This window comes from Rhipicephalus microplus, chromosome 6 (genome assembly GCF_043290135.1).
Source record: "Rhipicephalus microplus isolate Deutch F79 chromosome 6, USDA_Rmic, whole genome shotgun sequence".
Classification (NCBI taxonomy): Eukaryota; Metazoa; Arthropoda; class Arachnida; order Ixodida; family Ixodidae; genus Rhipicephalus; species Rhipicephalus microplus.
Window position 1 is genome coordinate 68,246,061 of NC_134705.1, and position 14,643 is coordinate 68,260,703.

Genomic DNA, 14,643 nt, shown 5'->3' on the forward strand with positions numbered 1-14,643 from the left:
TTCACATGATCAGTGCTGATATTTCTTTCTCCTTGCTCTCGTGCAATATAGCAAACCGGGTCCAACCTGTTTGATGCTCCCTGCTTTCCTCTTCTTTTTTCCCCCGCTCTCACCGTCCCTTTGAGCTGTGCAGGCGCAGTGTAATGTACACGTAAGGCTATAAATGTGATGAGACTGCGTGATTGCTACAATGCTTGCTTTTTGTACTCGAGGAGCGTGATTGTGATGAAACTCATTTCGTTTTGTTTTGTTTTTCAGTGAACACACCTGCACAATTGTTACGGGTGCCACAGGAATGTGCAAGAAGTATAAATGCCACAATTATTTATTATATAGGCTTTTGAGGAGCACAAATGCCACAAATATTTGTAGGTTTTAATAAGACTTTGTATTACATTTTTGATCTGTAATAAGACATTACGATCAAATAAAGTTTCTGTGAACTCACATTGCGTATGCTTCGCGTATCTTTTTTGTGTGCATCTGCATAAAAATCCAAGCATTGCCTTTTTAATGCATGCTTATTATTGAACTTATGGAGGATGCATTTGTTCCTTACGTACAGCTAGCGTATTGATTAAAATATAGCATCACAAAGATGGCACTACAAATTGCCCCTCGTAAAAAGAAATCCAAGCGATGCTGTTTTTTATGCATGCTTAATATTACACTTACGAATGATGGATTTGTTCTTTACTTACAGCAAGCGTATTGATTGAAACATAGCACCACATAGATGGCCCTAAAGTGCACATCCCGTAAAGTGCTCGTCATTCCATCGTTATCGAGTCGGGTGATGTTATGCATTACTATCTGTACGTGTTTGAATGCTACGTCGTTTCTTGACATTCATTTTCTTTGTACAGGCGTGGCTGGCAGCATGTAACCTACAGGTTTTTCTATATACCATGGAAAATATTTCTTGCAGTGTAGGGCACATTAAGTGAACACAAGGAGGTTGTATCGGTGGTGAAATGAAAACGTCTTGCATTTGTTGGGATTACGTTTAATGCCCCATAGGTCACTCCTTTCTTGCACGTGGTTTAGGTCATCTTTAACAGTGGTTTGATTTGTGGGGTTGGTAATTGGGCGATGTATTGTGCCGTCCTGGCCGAACCAACAGATATAGGAGGAAACCTGCGAAGCTAGGTCGTTTATGTGAATAAGGAAGAAATGTGGCCCGAGAGCGGGGCCTTAGGGGACACCTGACGCTACTGGAACGGGACTTGAGGGTAGTTCTTTTATGAAGACATATCGCGAGCGGTTAGCTAGAAATTCCTCTACACAATTTGCCATGTCAGCATGTATATTTAAATATCTAAGTTTTAATAGGAGCCACTTATAAGGCACCATGTGAACACTTTCGAGAAATAAAAAATTAGTCCTTTCGTCTGCTAATTATTGTCAAGATTGACATGCAAGTCCTGAACAGAGGGCTATTGTGGTTTTGCAATAATAACCATTACGAAACACACGCTGTGCGGGGTGGAAAAAGTAATTACTGTCAAGAAAATGAATGATTTGGGGAAATATTAGGTTTTTCTTGTTTTTACAGGGTACGTTTGTTAAACAAATAAGGCAATAAGTTATAGAGCCGTTCTTGCTACCTGATTTGAAGACTGGAGTGGCCTTCCCCACCACCCAGTCGGCTGGTAAGTGGCCGGTGTGAAGTGACTATGAGGATATGAGCGACAGAATCACTGAAGAAATGCATTCAGTGTTTTAGAGAACTTCGCATTTATTTCCATATATACCTGCTGAAGAACACACTTTCAATTTTTCAATGACCCAAATATACCCTCTGGGATAAATGTTATACGCGAGATAGAAGGCAGGACATCATTCGGTAACACATGGAATGGCATAGGTGTTTTGTGGGTAAACACAGATAAAAAAGCAGTATTGAATAGCTCAGCGCTCTCAAAATACCAATATCATCGCCCTCTTCCCTTTTTTGTGTAATGTGCGTTTCCTGCGGGAGAAATATTTTACATACTTTTCTGGGGTTATAGTAAGCGTATTGAATAAGACTGTGTGAAAAAACTAGTGCTTGGCGCTGCATAAAGCAAGCAAATATGCCTTTTTAGCCGCATAGTATTTGCTTCCAATTGTTAGCACTGTGTTTTAACTTGCCAGACTTAAATAGCCATTTTTGTATTTTCTTGTCTTTCCGAGGTTTAGGAGTTTCATGGTTTATGGGAAGACGTGCGAAACGAAGTTTTAGGTATGAACTTTCCTGCTAACTCCCATGAATTTTTTTGGAAAATTGCCCAGCCGTCTTCAAACAATCTACTCGAAAGACAAGCTTCAATGTGTGGTAAAAAACTTCAAGTTCGTTGTTGATTGCCTCATAGTTACCTTTGTCGTACAGACTGATAGCCTTTGATTGAATGTGGCTGGGCAAGTGATGAAAGTTAATGGCAGAGTGTATAACCTTATGATTGCTGATTTCACGCATGTATGCAAGCGAAAATAAACTTTATTGATGTGTTTTTAATATCAAGTTTAACATGTTAGCTGAACTATTCGTCACGCGGGTAGGCCCCAACACCAGCTGTGTGATGTTGAAGTTTAGGCAGACATTGAGGAGTTCTTTTGCTTCCACGCATGTTCATGATAAATCTGCCTGATTCTGCCAATCGATGTCGGGATAATTAAAGTCACCGACAATTAGTGCGCGCGCATTGGGATGTTTAAAAATTTGATGTTTCAATACGTTGTGAGACGGTTCAATACGTTGTGGAAAGTCTTGGATGCTTTGCGGGTGCCCATAGCACACTTTAACTTACCAAAGTCATTGGCGCAGAAGAAATGAGAAGCGATAGGATTTCCAATTCAGTCGTTATGTCGACGACTGAGCACAAGATTTCCTTACTAGTGGGTTTTAGAAGACCTCCCCCACGGACGCCTTTACGATCGTTGCGAAAAACGTCGAAGTTCGGGAGATTGATCAGGATTGTTGTCTATGTGTCACAAGAGATCCAAGTTTCGGTGAGCACGACAATATTGCTGCTAGATAACAAGACAAGAGTACATATTTCCTCGAGTTTTGAAACAAAGCTGTGCACGTTAGTGAAGATCACGGAAGTACCTATATTTTTTTGAGTGGCATTACGGGGGTGGCGTGGCAGTTGGCGATACGGCATGGGATGAAATGGGATTCATTTGAGTGTTTGCTATACTTCATTGAAAGTATACCGCTTTGAGCCAAGAAACAACGTTGTGTCGGCATAAAAAAGCGGTCGACTTGTTTCCAGCTAAGGCTATAAAGTGCATTCATGCATTTTGGAATAAACGTGAGAAATCCTGCCTAGTTGCGAAAGTTGTACCTTTCAGTTTTTTTGCCGTTAGAAAAGAACACTTTTTTAGCTTTAAAAGATGCAAAATTAACTATGATATGATGCTGCAGGACAGAATTGTAGCGCCCAAGCCAATGTACCTTTTCAATTTCTTTCAGGTCAATTTTTATGTTCATAATTTGGAAGGTTCATAATGAAACCTTCCTAATTCTGAGAAAGTTTCAGAATTGCTACTTTCTAAAAGTCCGTGGAATAGCAGAATGTTGCATCACAAACAAATTTCAGCAGCCTTTAAGTTTCAATGTGATGTCTAAAAAACACTCACCTGCCGGTTCAGTTCTCAGAAACACTGAATGCATTTTTTTAGTGATTTTGTCTCTAATATTCTCAGTTTCTTCACATCGGTCACTTACCAGCCGACTGAATGATGGGCAAAGGCACTCTAGTGTTCAAATCAGGTAACAAATACGGCCCTCTAAACTATTGCCTCATTTCTTTAACAAAATTACCCTGTAAAATCATAGAAAATCCAATCGTTTCCCAAATCATTAATTTGATTGGGACAGCCATACTGGTCTGTATTGTCACTAGTTCTGATTGCGCGGTTGAAAGGTTTTTGCAGTACTCCTGCCACTGTGCTAGAATAGCACGAAGAATTATTTTTTCGTGGTATGCAGTTGCATCTTTATGTCTTGGGCTTCGGATGGGAGTGCAGACGGCGTGGTAATTATTTCGCTCGGCAGTATCCACAGGATTAGTAGGCCCGAGATTCGTTTTTGTGTCTCCTGACAGCAGAAGTCGTAAACAGTGAATAGCATTGACTCATTCAAAAGTCATGCGTACACAGTACGGCGGGCTCGGCAGCTGAACCAGACAGTTATCACTTCATTTTTTTTCGAAATCAAAACTTTTTCTACCTACCTGCATTGCAAACACGAGCGGGTTAATGACTGTTCCGTGGTGTAGCAATCAAGCCTGAAGGATGTCGGGAGGGGGGCATGTTTCGATTTTATAGCTGTTGGTGATGCTGATGAAGATTAGGCTACCAGTGGCTGCTGAATCGACAAATCCTCGGACCCAGGCAGCCCTTGGCAGGCCAGCACATCGATGTTGAAACCACATTGGGTAAGCGTATCCGTGCTGAAATCGAGTCGCAGGCTGCTTGTCTGTGAACCAGGGGCAAGTGTGCCAATGGCAAGCATCGCGTACACCTGCATGGCAAACATGAGCGGGTTAGAGGAATGTTCCGTGCCATAGCCACCGAGCTCACCAGCTTGATTGACAGACACGCACGGTGAAGGTCGGATCCGGCCACCGTGTGTGCTCTTGCCGAGGAGCAGTGTTCACACCGCAAAGCCAGTGGGCGGCACGATTCATCTATCAGCGCTATTGCTTAAGGTATGCATACGCGCATGTAGAAGGAAATTTCATATCATCACATTGCTACGATGTCTCGCATTCGATTTCACCACGTTCACTACGTACTGCTCACAGCCACGTTGCCGCCTTAATGCGAACACCCCTGATAAAAAACCAGGCCATCTATTTATCCGCAATGTTCTATAAAAGCCAAACAAGTACCATGAGAGTGCTTAGTGTGCATCCTTGTTGTCTTTGGTAGTTGAAAATTTTATGCTGCTAGAGGAACCAAAGCACCTGCTGAGTGAGGAGAATTGCCTATGAAGACGCCTGTGCCTGTGGGGGTGTTGCGTTCGCAAAAAGAGCGTGAGAATGACTGATGTCATGGAAGTGTTGAATTGTTGACTGAGTGAAGGCACTGACGTGTTCGCACCACAGATGCCCCACATGCGTTTTTCACGCCACTCTAATTCTCGTAGGCATTTTAAATACGAAGCATTTCTCAGCGAACTTCGACGAGTTTTGCTGACCGTGTCTGTCTGTCTATCTATCTATCTATCTATCTATCTATCTATCTATCTATCTATCTATCTATCTATCTATCTATCTATCTATCTATCTATCTATCTATCTATCTATCTATCTATCTATCTAACTTTCTATCTATCTATCTATCTATCTATCTATCTATCTATCTATCTATCTATCTATCTATCTATCTATCTATCTATCTAGCCACCTACCACTTTTACCACTCCTGGCTGTTTAGATAGTGGGATCTATACCAAATTTGGTACAACTTAACAAGACTGTATGACGCCCACAACTGACTAGTCATGCCACAAAAATCATTACATATCGCAAAGTTGGTATGGTATGACAGGACTGCATGGCGAACATGAGTGACAGGCCTTCACGTCGAAATCTAGACATGGGTGTCATGTAAGAACATGACTACATGCCACGCTCATGATGCACTTGCGCTCGTTTCGCTAGCTTTACATACATTAAAATTGGCATTACGTGACGTCAATGGGTGATGAAGGTATATTACCAGTAAAACCATCATAGTAAAGACGTGCGCGTCCTTGAAGAACATGACTACATACCACGCTCATAATGTGCTCGCGGTTGTTTCGCTAGCTTCACATACACCAAATTTGGAGTTACGTGACGTTAATGGATAACAAATGCCTTTGTTTGGTGCAAACATAATAACCATGACATGCATTTCATGTAAGAACATGAGTACATACCACGCTCATGATGCGCTCGCGGCCATTTCGCTAGCTTCCCATACACCAAATTTGGAGTTACGTGACGTTAATGGATAACAAATGCCTTTGTTTGGTGCAAACATAATAACCATGACATGCATTTCATGTAAGAACATGAGTACATACCACGCTCATGATGCGCTCGCGGCCGTTTCGCTAGCTTCACATATACCAAATTAGATATTACGGGACGTGAATGGACGACAAAAGTAAATGACACGTTCAAACATGATTATCATGACATGCGTGTCAGGCAAAACATGACTACTTGGTACAGTCATAGCGCGCTCATGACTGTTTTAATAGCTTCACATATAGCACATTTTTATTACGTGAGGTAAATGGACCACATACAAGAATTTCAGGCGTAAACATGATAATCTTGACATGGAATTGATGTACGGCATAATTTACGTCTCCCTGCTAACGCTGTGCTGATAATGAAGGAACAATACAACCTCCCCCCTTCTTACTTCGCTTACCATCGATTCCCACTGTACATGTAATCTGCCAATTTTTTAACAACGCTATTATTATGCACTTTCCGCTGTCTTACCATCGTTCTGTGAGCTCGGATAAAACTTGTGTGCCTGTTGTGTGCTCACCAAGAAGCAAGTGTGCCTAGTGCAAAAGGAAGATGAGGATGCTGATTCACGCGCAAAAGACATGCGAACACGAGGAGTAGAGTGCGGTTGAAAAAAGGGAAGGGGCGGACGGTGTGAGTGGTTGGATGCAGTCAGGTGGCCGTACCCGAGTGTCGAACCTCAGCGTTGTGGTGCATCATTTAAGGCTACTAGAGTCACGGGACCACCACCTACCCCACCCAATTACGCTCACTAAACTGAAATCAAACTGAAACTAGACTACCTCCGTCTCCTGCACTTCGACACTGCAACGATGAAGCTCTCTCGCAAATTCCAAAAAAAAAAAAACATGTGCCAACCTCACTGAAGCTCTTCTCTCAACACTCAGCACCGCATCTCGTCACCATGCCTCAGCACTACGCCTCGCTCAACGCGATGAGCACTAATTGGGTGAGCCCACGTCAGCCTTGACCGCATGAATTTCGTGTGAAGTGAGGAACGCTAGCGGGCCAGTGCGTGTTTTCTCTGTGCTTGTATAGCTTGTTTTAGTGTATGTGTGTGTTTATTGTGTTCATGAAGTGTTTTCAACTTGTAGGAAGCCTTGCCGCTTGTTGGATTCATTCACGTTCCCAACCATACCTACCATGAGAACCACGCAAGGATAGTGCCTCAGATTCTCGGGTCATCCTGCATAGTACGCTAGTGAAAGCAACGGCTGCAGGAGCACTCACGGTGTCAATAATATGAAAATGCACCATCGAAGTATCGGCAAATGAAAAAACAGTAATACCAGAACATAATAGGAGAACGCAAGAAAAACAGTAAAAGAGCACCCAAATTGTTTGTTCCTTGTGCTCGAAATCGTTTGTGCTATTTTACACCTGTTGCGCAGTCATCGGAAGAACGGAACCCAGAAACTCTACCTATGCTGACTTCACAATATGGTAATCGTTTCATTGTGCATTGTGTCAATGCGAATACAGAATCTTGTGGTCCAAACAGCAGCATATCAAATCATGCTCATCCGGCAACAATGCTGTGCACCTATGCAACCCATGCTTTTGCATTTCTTACAGCTTATGTGCTTCTCTGCACCATAAAAAATGAAGGCCCCTCATCTGCACTCGCAGGCCCTATTCCCGGACAAAGTCAATCAGGTTTACCGAATAGGAAAAGCGTATTCGGTAGCACCGGGAGTCTCGGCTCACCACGTTTGCGTAGGTCAGATGGCTCACGTGGTAGAGGTATGTGAATGTTTTTTGTAATATTATTTCATACCAATGTGGTGCGCATGCTCCCTGTTTCCAAACCGTGGTTACTCAAACAAGCCAAAGAAAAATTTATTGAACTGTTTCCTTGCTCTCGTTCGCCATCGTCTATTGACTGAAACTGTGCTTCTTTTGTGAACTTTTTGAAGGCTTGAGAAATGCACCCTGCCAATGTCAATGGCTACAGCTCAGTGAATTAACCCTTGAAAACGCTAAATATTTTGGGCCAATTGATTCCTATTAGAGGTTGTCAATTGTGTTGACCTTATTATTATCTTATATTGGCTCATTCTATCAGTGTTGCCTTATAAGAGTTTGGCGTGGGTCATCTTTGTTTTTGATATGTATCAATGCGATTGAATTAAACCTAAGTGCTACAACAAGCTCCCCTTTTTAGCATGGTCAGAAAACACTGCTGATTGATGGTATAGGCTCCTGAGTTCAAGTGAGTAAATAACATAGTGCAACACTTGGCCTGGAATATACAATAGGTATAAATATCACATTAAAAGTGCTTTCTGGTGCTATTCCCTCTTAGATGAATGTGTCACAGGTGCAGTAGTACCGCTCTAAAGTTAATTAAAAATGGTGCACTCGGAAGTTACTGCGGCCGCCACGGAAGGCCAACGTCTTCATGCGTGAGCACGCGAGCATACCGAAACGCCTCACGTTTGTAGAAGAGAAAATGTGTGAGACGTTGAAGATGATGGCGTGTGCGTGAGATTCTTCCTATACCGTTTCATTCCTTTCTGCTTATTTGCGAGCGCTTTTAAATGCGTATCATTTCGCAGTGAACTTCGGTGAATATGAGCGTATATCTCAATCTAGCCGCTTACGCTTGGGTGTTCTTGTGGTCACCCTTATTACTTGGCGTGAACCAAAATTAGCGTGGAAGGTTAACGTGACTTGACGAATATGATGCGCTGGTCAAGACATGAACAATATCAGAATCCTGTCACGTACGTCGTCAAACACTTCCCACCAGACAGTGGCCAATGCCCACGTGCGGGTAGGTGATGCTAGTGTGCGGGTATGTGCCACAGCTGGTTGACAGTGTGTACCGAATAACGACGAGAACACACATAGGCAACTTTAACGCGCAAGCATTAAGAAATAACCGACATCGGTAGCGTCGACCCAACGAGTGCAAAAATCAATGTCAGCGTCCAAACTGGAATAGAACCCGCATGCTTCGCATAACGTCGATTCACAGGTACGTGGAAAATGCCCAATTTCGCCGCGACGAGAATGTAGGTACCTACATCATGAGTGAGTGATGTAATTATTCTGATGAGCAAATGGTAACAAAATAACACTAAACATATGTCCAAATCCTATGCGCACCGACATATACGTTTAGAGACGTATGTGTGCTGTATAATGAATTGTTAACAGTGGAGTAACGGTGTGAAGAGAAATGTACGTGCTAGCCACACAAGAAGCGGTATGTTGAAACCCTTGCGCTTGCGGCAATTTTGCTAGCGACAATGATAGCCCTAAATAGAGCTACATAGACTTGCTTTAGTGGGTGGCATTTCACTGACATGAACCTTATACGTTAGACTGCATAGGTAAAGTTTATAAAGTTAAGTTTAGGCTACTACATGTAAAACTAATGCTTCTCCACATTACGATTGCATAGAGTCTCTTTCAAACCAGTTGTGAGAAGTAGCGCGGGGGCTTTATGATACAATACATGATTGGCACGCAGAATGCTTGGGTCGAATTACTTCTAAGGTCCTGATACTTATTCATTTCATTCGTTTAGTGAAATTTGGCGTTCTAGGTTTTTCCTGAAATTCTAGCATTTAACTTACTTCTGTGTGTTCTCCCAATTACTGCGTATACAAACTGTTAGTCACCTGTGACGCATACCCGAAAAAAGCCATGGCCCATGTTTACGGGTTTGTGTCAAACGTTTCTGGTGTAAAGGGTGTAACAAATTGCGCTCGGAACTTTGCACGTTATTAGGGTCATGACCAGCCAGACATATTCGTCAAACCTTTTTCACCTCCCATACTAATTTGGGTCTACCTCAAGTTACGTTGATCGCGAGAGCACCCAAACGTAGGTGGCTAGATAGATAGATGGATGGATAGATAGGTTGATGGATGAATGGATAGATAGATAGATAGATAGATAGATAGATAGATAGATAGATAGATAGATAGATAGATAGATAGACAGATAGATAGATAGATAGATAGATAGATAGATAGATAGGTAGATAGATAGATAGATAGATAGATAGATAGATAGACAGATAGATAGATAGATAGATAGATAGATAGATAGATAGATAGATAGATAGATAGATAGATAGATAGATAGATAGATAGATAGATAGATAGATAGATAGATAGATAGATAGATAGATAGATAGATAGATAGATAGATAGATAGATAGATAGATAGCGTTGCGATTGTCAAAAATCGCAGCACGTTGCTCACCCACGAACACATAACTGCGATAACTGTAGGTTCTCGCTTGTGCTCTTTACAAAAGTACGTTATTTTGGAGCTTAGTTTGTTGTGCACCGGAAGCTAGGTGCCAGTTTCAAGCTTCTTGCTTGTCTTTATGCAATCTTCAAATTTGGGGCTTCCGCTTTCATTGACTCGCACCTTGAAGTGAAAGTGCAGCTTTTCAAGCCATGACCAGACAGTCACATTTGTCACACTGTTTAATTTTTCATGAACGTTATGGTATTCATTGAGCTAAACATGTTGCCACGAAAGCATCAATGCATGAGCGTATTTAAAAATAGACAAATTTATTGATACGTGCGCTGCGACTGCCGCTAAATTGATACGTAAGCCGCTGAGACAGAAGTGACTTTTATGGGCGAAGCACTTTAAGGTCTAGGTTTCTCCGTTGTACCCACTATACTTCATTACGAAAATAATGACGGTGATCATGAGAAAGAATAAGCGCATTCACACAATCAAGATATTCGATGACGACGAAGGTCATGGGCGACGACACATTTTTATTCTACCACGGTTGAAAACGAAAGTAAGGTGCGGGATTCGGTGGCTCAATAGATATGCAGGCAACAACTGCTACCCCTGCCACGGAAGGTTGAGAGGCGGGTACAAAAAGACACTAATAATGCCAAACAGACTCAGAGATGAGAATGTGGGACATGGTGCTCAACGGCAAAGCCGACTAGGCTTATGCAGTATAGCATGGCTCGATCTGCTGTAGTACGTGTTTCGTCGGACTGAACACAACCAACAACCACCAGAAAAGCGTGCATGGACGTCGTTTCAAGCAACTTTAGCAATGCGTCTGGCAAGTCTACTTTTGACCGAAAAATCTTCGGTTCTGTATTTCTGAGAACGCAAAACTGTTTTATTGCATGCAAAATGAAATTTGCAACTCAACACGACATATCATTTATGACTAATGAACTATGTCTATAACTGTTGAGGTCGTCCAGGGCACAGGCAACGCCACCGGTTACCACTCGTAGTCACTCTATTGTTTACACTAGTCTATCCTAAGACACTGTATATAACTCTAGACCACTTTTTCACACAATACTTGCGTGAGTGGGCGATGCCACGGATGAATTACGGTAACACCGAAGCGTCGCACACTCATTTTAACTTAGTTCATAGAGTAGCAGTGTGTTTGTTTACTTCGTTATGTAAACAAAAATGTACTCTGCAGTTCTTTATGAAAGGGAACCCGTGAGTGCGTGGCCTGCGCCCTGTGGTGGCTGCCCACAGGGCTATCATCAGCCGACAACAAAAGCAAAGACGTTGGTTTTTAGCGTCATCTATTCGCAAACACAACAATGCGTTATAGCCGCTGGACAAGCACTGCAAGATACACTAGGCAGCCGCTGTAGAGAGCAGATCACCGGTCGCATGTTCCCTTTCATAAAGAACGACTGTGTACACGCTTAAGCAACACAAGCATTAGTGCACTTATTCAGAAATGACAAGTACCATGCCTTTACGTGCCCAAACCAGAGTGCACATAAAGACTATGCCTCAGATCGAAGTCAATAATTTGTTACCACATGTTATACTTCACAATGAAATTTGTTCTAAGATCCATCTTGGGTGCTTCTGCCTCCCTCCATCTGTGTGTGGCTGTCTGGTCGACAGTGATCAAACTCGCGTTGCGGTGCTTAGGAAGCACCCCACTGTAGCCACAAAGGTAGAGATACTTCATCAATATGCAAGATGATGGTATTCACAGTACATTATTTAGTTCCTTTTGCTTTGCTATCTCAACTGCATTGGTTTATATTTGTGTAATTCAAGGGATAACGTAATTACAGGTTATCCTCGTGCACCAACCACTAAGAGCAAAGAAGCGAATGGACGTAAAATGTCACCGATTCGTCACCGAAGACGTAAGTCAAATACGTAGTACATTTTCAACACTTTTGCTTATTGAATACTCAGTCTGTACTGCGTTTTCTCGGACGTCCAGTTTTGTGGAGCGAGCCGAGTTTGAAGCGCTTCTTGCATTCTAAAGCGAATACCCTAATGCCTCCTTCAACACAAAACTTCATGAATGGCCTCAGCAGCCTCAACAGTAAAAAAAATATTGACCACCCGTTGACGTCACCATGACGGCACTATGACGCATTATAATGTGGCATCGGGTGATCATGCCATCACATCGTATTGTCGCTTGGTCGAAGGTGCGCCCGTCACGGAAGAGCAGAAAGTTTCCAATTTTTCCCATCCTGTAGGCAGCGCTAACTCAAGTGCGATGGATATGATTTTCAAAAGTGGGCCTTGACGGTTAAGGGAAAAGCCGAAGTGATGGGAGAAAAATTTCAGAAACCATACTCACTAAACATTGCAGCGTACATAGTAAAAGAGACTCTCAGGCACACACACATATAAATATATATATATATATATATATATATATATATATATATATATTTCAAAGCAAGTCCTATTTTTTCTTTATTGTAATTGAAGTGTAATTGACAATGGGCTCCAGACGAGCACGCCAAACTCGAGTTCTACTAATTATATAGGTTCTATTTTTGTGCTGATAAGAAACAAACATTGTCCTGTGCAATGATCCAAACAAATCATGTCTGGTAAATATTTCCGTTAGCAAAGTTGTGTACACGAAGCAGCGGTATCACTGTGCTAGCACCTATAAAAAGCCATCGCCTAATTTACGCCGTGCCCTCATTGTATGGTCGTGCGCCCTTCAGAAAGACCAGCAGCGTTCAACTACAGAATTGTCTCAATTCTGCGGTACGTAGCGTTGCATAATTTGGCAGATGGGATCGTGAACCACAAATTCACGCATCGCACTTTTCAGCTGAAAACTGTCAAACATGGTGAGGGGCCCTCTGACACAAGACACCAGAAGCACAGACACCGAAAGCATCTATGACCAAAATTTTGCTTATTCATTGCTGGTGGACACTGGTCGTTCGAATGGAGATCTTTCACTCGGCGTCGACGGGAGCATAGCTATTGAACACCGACAGACATTGCGCAAGCTTTCTTAAAACTACTACTTCTGTAAGGACTCGTTTCACTTTTGTGTTATACCAATTATTAGGACGCAGAGACCAGCCAAGTTTTCTTCAATTTCTTATAATTTAGGTAATTTCTAACACACTGGCAGAACCTTATCAGCCGCAAAACCAAACAAATACATAGGCAACGTGATAAGTTAGCGGTATGCTTATATACTTGAATGTTGCACGTCCTTGTTTCTTAGGATGGATATATTGCTAAAGCAAAATTCCAATGTTACAGAGCTTCAAAACCAGACAGACCTGAGAGAAAAAGTTATGAATGTCACAGAAGCGTTGTTTTTACCAAGATGTTTGTGAACGCCTGTACACAGCGATGTGTCTCAGTGGAAGGTGAATATCAACACACAATAAAAATGAAATAAATAATTGTGGTCCTATTTTTTTTCACGCTCACATGAAATTGTGTTGCCCAGAGCTCATACATCAGTTTGCACCTATTTTTTGTTGTTTAAAAAATGAAGGAGGTCACGGCTGAAACAAATAATAGTACCATTCATAATAGTGCCTCGAAAAAAAACAAATTAGGGATTCTCAAGGTTCACCTTTTGGTGTCGAATGCGGTAGTGATATGATATACTTAGTACGTACTCCAACCACTTAGTTCATACTTTGCTTTGTAAGTTGTTACCTGAGAAGTTTAAATTGATTACTACTATGCGAATGATAAAGTGAAATCTGGCTATGTGAGTGAAGCTCCCGCATATGACTGCATTCTTTGCAATGAGTAGCGTGCTTTGAATCACGGGCAATTACACGCGAGAATTATTTGCTAACTTGATGTACACCCACTAAGTGGTCTTGAGGGAATACACGCAGCAGCGTGCGTGCCTTTTATAACAGATGGCTGTCTTGAAACCATGAGTTAGTTATGATAGCCGCTGTTGAGACGCCATCCGATGGCAATGTAGGCTTGTACCACGCAATATTAGTGTTATATTACATGTTTCATTACGTGTTGTGAAGCACGTGTGTTTGTAAATTACGAACGCTATTTACTGCATTACCAAGGGTAGCAAGGTATATTAACTGTATTTCGAGCGCAGGTGCGTAGATTCGTGGAAGAATGCCAGCTTGCCACGGAAATGGCAAGCAGGTGAGTCTAGACTTCAGCCAAAATTAGAACTTTTCAGTATTTACTTCATTGACACTTTTCTCATTTTCGGTCATGCACAACGTTATATATTTTCGCTCACAACAAACGACACCGCCACCAACGCTGGAATTGTAGTGAAACAAACTTTTTTACGCCACTGCGGCCAAATAACGAGAACAATTTTACCGAGCTTCTCGCTCCAGAGCATTCAGGAAAAAAGAAACGAAGTGGC

The 14,643-nt window shown here is 42.1% G+C and overlaps 1 protein-coding gene across 1 annotated transcript; it reads left to right on the plus strand.

Moving 5' to 3' along the window:
- The first annotated feature begins 7,456 nt into the window (after positions 1-7,456).
- Positions 7,457-13,684, plus strand: LOC119168105 (uncharacterized). Its single transcript, XM_075865324.1, has 3 exons — positions 7,457-7,763; positions 12,080-12,154; positions 13,539-13,684. The coding sequence occupies exons 1-3, from the start codon at positions 7,623-7,625 to the stop codon at positions 13,560-13,562; spliced, it is 240 nt and encodes a 79-aa protein (XP_075721439.1). The 5' UTR covers positions 7,457-7,622; the 3' UTR covers positions 13,563-13,684.
- The last annotated feature ends 959 nt before the right edge of the window (positions 13,685-14,643 follow it).